Source organism: Durio zibethinus, chromosome 4 (genome assembly GCF_047325235.1).
Source record: "Durio zibethinus cultivar Kanyao isolate XHJ-2024 chromosome 4, ASM4732523v1, whole genome shotgun sequence".
Classification (NCBI taxonomy): domain Eukaryota; kingdom Viridiplantae; phylum Streptophyta; class Magnoliopsida; order Malvales; family Malvaceae; genus Durio; species Durio zibethinus.
In genome coordinates, this window is record NC_143165.1 from 18,347,143 (window position 1) to 18,355,223 (window position 8,081).

Here is an 8,081-nt window from a genome sequence, read left to right on the forward strand (position 1 = left end):
CTTATACATCCACCAATAATCTTGCTTCCTAATGGTGAAGTATTGTGTCTCAAAAGGTGATAATACATAAGTAACAATGAGGTGGAGCAACCTATCAAGCATTGATAACCTAGAGGCTTGAGTGGGAGCAATTTGTAGATTGTGATTGCTAAAGATGTCTTGAGCAAGCTGCATGATGTCACATCTAGTGTTTGTTTCCCCCTCATCATCTAACTTAAAAGCTTCAGCTAGCATTTGTTTGGTAACTAATATTTTCTTCCCTATCACATAAGTTCTGAATCTATTAAGGTAATGCCTATTTGATCCTTCAATTTGGACACAGCTAGCATTACTATAGAAAACTCTTACTAGATTCTTAAATAGTAGACCATCCATACACAAATAATGTAACCATCCAAATTGCTCAAAAGCATGCAAATAGGGAAACTCTATGGATTGAAGGAATTCTAATGAGATTACCCTCCCAGGCTTTACTTCTCGGTATACAAAATACATCTCATACAGATTCTTTGCATCTAGATTGTTGAAATTTTGATTGAAAGAGGGTTTCATCGTTAAGCTTAAAGCCTCCCTTAGGGGATTTCTTCTTCAGTTAGTGACTTTGGTTTTTGGGGCCATGTTGAGCTAAAATTGATGAGTGAATTTATGATAGTAGATAATGAAGAGCAAGATATGTTTGTGTGATGCAAGAAAGGTGAGCGAGTGTGGTACATCAACCTTCTAGAGTGAGAAAAGATGGGTATGAATTTTTGTGTGATATGATGGGTTTCAATAAGGAATTTCGACAAGAGATCAAGTTAAAGTGAAGAAATTTGCAAGAGATGTAGCTAAGAAGAATCAATTTTGGGTAAGAAATGAGTGGAAGTGTGTTGGGTTTGAAGAGGATGAGTTTGGGAAGAAGATGAATAGGAGAAGAAAGCTGAAATGATCGGTTAACTAGGAGAAGACCCAACTTTATCACGCTAAAAAAATATGACCCGATCGATTGGTTGAAGTAGGGGATCGATCGGTTATGGTCCTTGCATGGAACTGAGCAATTGAATTTGAAAGGGATCGATCGGTTTTACATGTTTCCAACTTTTAGCTACTAGTTGAATACCTGATTGATCCTGTCCCAAGAGGATCGATCGGTTCCCTATGTTTTCTCTTTAATTTAGCTACGGTGCAAAGAACTAATCGATCCATTCCAAAAGCGATCGATTAGTTTTTGCTGTAGCATTTTTTTAATTAAAAGATTTAAAAAGCATGCAATATGATCATTCAAGCATACAATCATGCACAAATCACAGAAAAATTTAGATAAACACACATTTGATCAATCAAGAGTGCACTATTCATCATAACATCAAGAAATTCACTTCAAGGAACATTCATCATACCAAGTTCACCTCCAATTGCATAAAATCTATCCTTATCAAGAGGTTTTGTGAAGATATCAACTAGTTGATGCAAGGTATCAACATATTCAAGCATAATATCACAATTTTGAACATAATCTCTAATAAAGTGATGCCTAATTTCAATATGTTTGGTTCTAGAGTGTTGAATTGGATTTTTAGTGAGATTGAGTATTGTCACATTTAATGGGAATATGATCCATGGTTATTCAAAAATCCTCCAATTGTTGCTTAACCCATAAAACTTGAGCACAACAACTTTAGGCTGTCACATATTTGACTTCGATTGTAGATTGAGCAACACTATTTTGTTTATTGAAAAACCATGATATAAGCATATTTTCAAACAATTGACGAGTGCCGAAAGTGCTTTTTTTATCAATTTTGTACCCACCAAAATCCACATCGAAATAGGCATGTAAAGTAAAAGATGAACCTTTTAGATACTATAATCCTAAATCAACGGTGTCCTTAAGGTACCTAAAAATTCTTTTAAAAGCAGATAAATGTAATTCTCTATGTGAAGATTGAAATCTAGCACATAAACATACACTAAACATAATATCAAGTCTACTTGTTCTAACACATAGCAATGAACCAATCATAGACCTATATAGTTTAGAGTCAATACATTTACCTCATTCATCCTTGTTAAGTTTTGTTGAAGTGCTCATTGGTGTTAAGCAAGGCTTTGATTTTTCCAATCCAAATCTTATGAGCAAATCCTTAATGTATTTGGCTTGATTGATGAAGGTGCCATCTTTTGTTTGCTTTACTTGTAGTCCCAAGAAGAATGTGAATTCTCCTATCATGCTTATTTCAAATTCACCTTGCATAATCTTAGCAAATTCTTGACAAAGAATTTCATTAGTAGCACGGAATATAATATCATCAACATAAATTTGCACTATGAGAATGTCATTTCCTTTTGTTTTAATAAAAAGTGTAGTATCAGCCTTCCCTCTATTAAAATCATTTTCTACAAAAAAATTTGAAAATCTTTCATACCAAGCTCTAGGAGCTTGTTTCAAACCATATAATGCTTTTTTCAATTTATAAACATAATTTGGAACTTTTGGATTTTCAAAACTGGAAGGTTGCTCTACATACACTTCTTCATTTATAAAGCCATTAAGAAATGCACTCTTGACATCCATTTCAAAAAGCTTGAAATTTTTACAACATGCAAATGCAAGCAACATTCTTATGGCCTCTAACCTTGCAACCGGGGCATAGGTTTCATCATAATCAATTCCCTCTTCTTGACTATACCTTTGAGCTACTAATCTAGTTTTGTTTCTAATAAGATTCCTATGCTTATCCATTTTATTCTTAAAAACCTATTTTGTGCCTATAGTAGAATGATCACTAGGCCTGGGTACAAGATTTTGTACTTGGCTTCTTTCAAATTGATTCAATTCCTCTTGCATGGCCAATATCCAATGATCATCTCCTAAGGCTTCATCTATATTTTTGGGTTCAAAATGAGATAGGAAAGCAACATAATTACATATATTATAAGAAGATCTAGTTCTTACCCCTTGAGTTGGATCACCAATAATTTCATTATCTTTGACATACCTCTTTTCTCTAGGATGATTTGGCTCTCTCTATGTGTTATGGCTCCTCTAGAAACTCATCATCTTTCTTTTGATTGTTCTCCTCAATGTCATGAGGTGCATCATTGATCCATTCTTGAAGTATACCTATATCATCATCATCAAGAAGCACCTTTCTTGGAAATGGATCAGACTTATAAAAAATAACATGTATAGGGTTAGACTTATCAAAAATAACATGTATAGATTCTTCAACCACTAATGTTCGTTTGTTAAAAACTCTATAAGCTTTTGAATTCAAAGAACATCCTAGGAAAATTCCTTCATCACTTTTTGCATCAAATTTACCAAGATCATCTTTTTCATTGTTTAAAATAAAACATTTGCAACCAAAAGGATGAAAATAACTTATGTTAGGCCTTTTTCCTTTAAAAAGCTCATAGGGAGTTTTCTTCCAAATTGGCCTAATCATAGCTCTATTTATAATATAACAAGAAGTATTTATGGCTTCCGCCTAAAACTATCTAGGTAAATTATTTTCACAAAGCATGATTCTAGCCATTTCTTCTAAAGTTCTATTTCTCCTTTCTACTATCCCATTTTGTTAAGGAGATCTAGGAGCAGAAAAATTGTGGCTAATACCATTTTCACTACAAAATACATTAAAGCCAAGATTTTCAAATTCCTTTTCATAATTACTTCTAATACTAGTAATTGAATAACCTTTTTCATTTTGTATTTGTTTGCTAAAAGTGATGAATTTTTCCAAAGCTTCATTCGTTGAATGGAAAAAGAGAACCCATATGAATCTAGTAAAATCATTAACAATAACAAACCCATATTGTTTTCCACCAAGACTCATTGTTCTAGTAAGGCCAAAAAGATCAATATGAAATAGTTGAAGAGGTCTAGTAGTTGAAATGCAATTGTTAGGTTTGAAAGAAATTCTTTTATGTTTTCCTTGAGCACATGCATCACAAACCTTATCATTTTCATATTTCAATTTTGGTAAACCAATAACCAAATCATTTTGAGAAAGTTTTGAAATTACATGCATACTTGCATGTCCAAATCTTCTATGCCAAATCCAACTCTCACTTTCTTTTTGAGCCATAAAATAAACATTTTTAGAGGATAGGTCATCTAAATGCACTACATAAATATTTCATTGACGATGTCCAACAAAAACAAGTTTGTTAGTTTTGATATCAATCACTTGACAGCACATGGATTCAAATACAACCCTAAATCCTTTATCACACAATTAACTAATGCTAAGTAAGTTATGCTTAAGTCCTTTCACAAGTAAAACATTTTCAATAGTAGTAGAGGAATTGTTACCAATGAAGTCAATTCCTTCAATTTGGCCTTTAGAGTTGTCACCAAATGTAACATCTCATCACTTTTAGCTTTCAAGTTCTTAAAAAGAGTTTTGTCCCCGGTCATGTGTTTTGAGCATCCATTATTAAGGTACCATGGATTGTTCTTGCTTGAATTGGCTTTGTAGCAATGCTCATCCACCTATAAAAACATAATTAAATTTTTGTTTTGGGTACCCAAATTTCTTAGGTCCTTGAGTTTTGTACTAACAATTTTTGTGCCTTTTGGAATCCACTTCATTTTAGTATTCTCATCTTGAGATGTGCTAACTCCTTTTGGAATCCACACTCTCCTAATGAGTTTACCTCTATAAGTGATTTTCTTCAGGAAACAATATTGTATTAAATGACCCAATTTATGATAATGTGCATATATGATAGATGAATCATTTGGCTTAAAAAGAAATTCTTTAAATGAGTTTCTTTGTTGCCACCATTATAACCTAGTCCATCTTTATCAAAGAAAGCTTTTTGTGCTTCAAGCATGTCATTGAGCTTTTGATGTCTCATATAAAATCTAGAAAATGAATTATACATATTTTCATTTTTCTTAGTCAAGTTATAGACATTCAACTTTAAAAGCTCAATTTCCTTTTCTAAGTCTTCTTTTGCTTTAGTCAATGATTCATTTTTTAGTTTCAATTTAGAGACCATTTTCTTATATTTCACACTCATATTCTCAAATTCTATGGCTAATTCATCATAGGCATCTTGTAGTTCATCAAATGTGTATGAATTTAAATCACATGGATTAGAGGTTACCTCGGACTCATCAAGAGCCATGAGATATAGATTTGCTACTTCCCCTTCATTTGATTCATCATCGGAGAAGTCACTATCTCTCCATGTTGCTACCATAGCTTTCTTCTTTGGCTTTGTCATGTTTTACTTTTTTCATAAAGGACAATCAAGTTTAATGTGACCCAATTTGCTGCATTCATAGCAAATAATTTGATTCTTTTCTCTTCTACTTGATTCCCCTTTAGTCATCTCCCTTTGTGGTCTTCTTCTACTTGAGAACTTATTTATCCTCATGAACTTTCTTGAATCTCTTTGCAAACATGGCCATCTCTTCATCTTCATTATCCTTCTTTTGTCTAAAATTTTCTTCATCTTCTTGAAAGGTAGATTTGAGAGCAATGCCACCTTTCTTGATTGGTTTTTGTCCCCTTTTAATCTTCATTTCATAGGTGAGGAGAAAGCTCATTAGTTCATCCAAATATAGTGTGTGAGGATCTTTAGACTCTTCAATGGTTATCACTTTGGCTTCCCAGCCTTTTGGTAACTATTAAGAATTTTTTTCATCATTTTCACATCTGAGTAAGTCTTTTCAAGAGCCTTTAAACCATTAATGATGTCGGTGAAGCGGTTTGATATCTCACTAATGGTTTCATTTGGTTTCATCTTGAATAGCTCATAATCATGAGTGAGCATGCCAATTTTTGTTTCCTTCACTTGATTGGTACCTTTATGAGTAATAACTAGCTTATACCAAATTTCTTTTGTATTTTCACACAAGGAAACTCTATTGTACTCACGTGGCCCTAATGCATAAAAGAGTGTATGCATTGCTTTGGCATTGAGTTGAGTTATATTTATGTCATTGACATCCCATTCACTCTCTAGCTTGATCACCTCCCTACTATCCACCATCTTCATTGGAATTTGAGGACCATTTACAATGACCTTCCAAACTTTATAATCGTTAGCTTGAATAAACAACCTCATCCTAGTCTTCCAATAAGAGTAGTTGTCATTAGCAAAAAGAGGGGTTTTACAATTGAATGCCCTTCACTTCCAAGAGATGTTGCAACTATTTCATTTGCCATGAGACACACCTCTTGTTGGCAACTATAGTTATCGTAGCTTGACGATGGTTTTTCCACATTGATTACCATATTTCTTTGAGACATTTTTAGGATCACTCTTGGATTGTTAAACCTATAACAAAGAGTACTAGCTCTGATACCAATTGTTAGCTTAAAGATTTGGAGTAAACCAAGAAGGGGTGAATTGGTTTTAATAAATTTTTCAAAAACAATATTCAATAAGCACAAATTTATCAAAATAGATTATCTAAGCAAATAAGCACAATAATTGAAAGTAAATAAGAGTAGGGTTAGAGAATTTAACACCAAGAATTATAGAGGTTCAATCTTTCCTTAGGCACATACGTCCTCTCCCTTAACCTCTTTTGCCAAGGAGTTCATCCACTATGATTTTAAGATTATAACCAAGCTTCACAAAGCTTTACAAACTTAACACTACACACTCTTAAGGATTATCCTCCCCTTTAAGCTTACAAACTCACAATACAGAAGTTTTAAAGTGTTTTGCAAACTCTAAGAACCTCTCAAAGGTTTGGTGTTTGCTAATTTGAAGTACACAATAGTTTAGACAAGAAAATAAAGAAAAATTGATATGAATTTGTACTTTTTTGACTTTGAACAGCTTTAAATGCTTAAGCAAATTGGTAGGTAAATAGCAATAAGTTTTCTTGGCTTTTGTTCCTTTTGGTTTATAATGGAATGCTTGATTTATAGGAAGAATTGAAAGCCATTGGAATGCATTTAATACTTCAAACCTGCAAAAATTTCAGACAAAAAATAGCCGTTAAGAGTTTTTAACCTTCAGAGGATTGATCTCCTCTTTTAGGGGATCGATTGGTTCAAGTTAGAGGAAGCACGATTTTATGCTTGAAAGCTTTGCTCGATCGATCCCTTTATTCAAGGGATCAATCCATTCTTTAGGTGATCGATCCCTTTTTTTGAAAAATTGCACGATGAAAACTTTCTGTTTGAAAAAGTGATTGATCCTTTGAATGAAAGGATCGATCTGGTCAATTTGAAACCCCAACTAATCGATCCCTACAGGGAGGGGATCGATTGGTTTTTACCAAAACATGAAGAATTTTGATTCTGGAAGAAAACAGGATCAATCTCTTTCGCTAGGGGATCGATTGGTAGGGAGGGGATCGATCCCTTCCCTTAGGGGATCGATCCCTTATATTAAAACTTACACTAATTAGGTTTTGTTCCTAGAATTTGACTTGTTTTGTTTAGCAATATAGAAGGTGGGAAAATGTTCAATTTAAGCTTAGAAAAGATTGATTTAAGTTAGGCAAAATTTTATTTTGTCAAATCAAAACTCTTAATCAATTCAAGGCCAACATATACAACTTAGCTTGTATCAAAATTGGACCCCCACAAGTACATATTTGAAAAGTTATCTTTATCAAGGAGGATAGTAAGATGGCAAGTCATGCTTTTTAAGTATGATATTGTATATGTGGCTCAAAAGGCCATAAAAGAAACTGTGATAACTAATTTTCTTGTTGATTAGGTTATGATAATTATGGGCCAATAAAGTTTGAATTCTTATATGAAGACTTGATGGCCATCCTATCAATTAAGTGAGAAGAATCTGAGGTAACATTGTGGAAAATGTTCTTTAATGGGGCAACGAATGCCTTAGGGCATGGCATCAATGCCATATTGATATCCCATGAAGGAGAATATTATCCTAGCACTCGAAGGTTATTTTTAATTGCACCAATAATATAATAGAATATGAGGCATGTATTATGGGTTTGCATATGACTTTGGATAGGAAAATCAAAATGCTGAAAGTTTTTAGGGAATTAGCTTGGTAATTTATTAGTTGAAAGGTGAATGGGAGATAAGGGACTCAAAATTGGTGCTATATGAAAGTATATTGCCCGAATGGTAGAATAGTTTAAGGATATT

General features: G+C 33.2%; 1 protein-coding gene across 1 annotated transcript; it reads right to left on the bottom strand.

Annotated features, from left to right (window-relative positions):
• Positions 1–5,592: 5,592 nt before the first annotated feature.
• Positions 5,593–6,233, bottom strand: LOC149519270 (uncharacterized). The gene is made up of 2 exons (XM_089760252.1): positions 6,174–6,233; positions 5,593–6,069 (listed from the first exon to the last, which is right to left on the bottom strand). The coding sequence occupies exons 1-2, from the start codon at positions 6,231–6,233 to the stop codon at positions 5,593–5,595; spliced, it is 537 nt and encodes a 178-aa protein (XP_089616378.1).
• Positions 6,234–8,081: the final 1,848 nt, after the last annotated feature.

Excerpts from the sequence above, each read along its gene's own strand:
- LOC149519270 (XM_089760252.1), bottom strand. The coding sequence starts at position 6,233 with ATGGTAATCAATGTGGAAAAACCATCGTCAAGCTACGATAACTATAGT. Across the intron at positions 6,070-6,173 it reads ACTATAGTTGCCAACAAGAG|ACTAGGATGAGGTTGTTTAT; the intron begins GTGTGTCTCATG and ends TCTTATTGGAAG.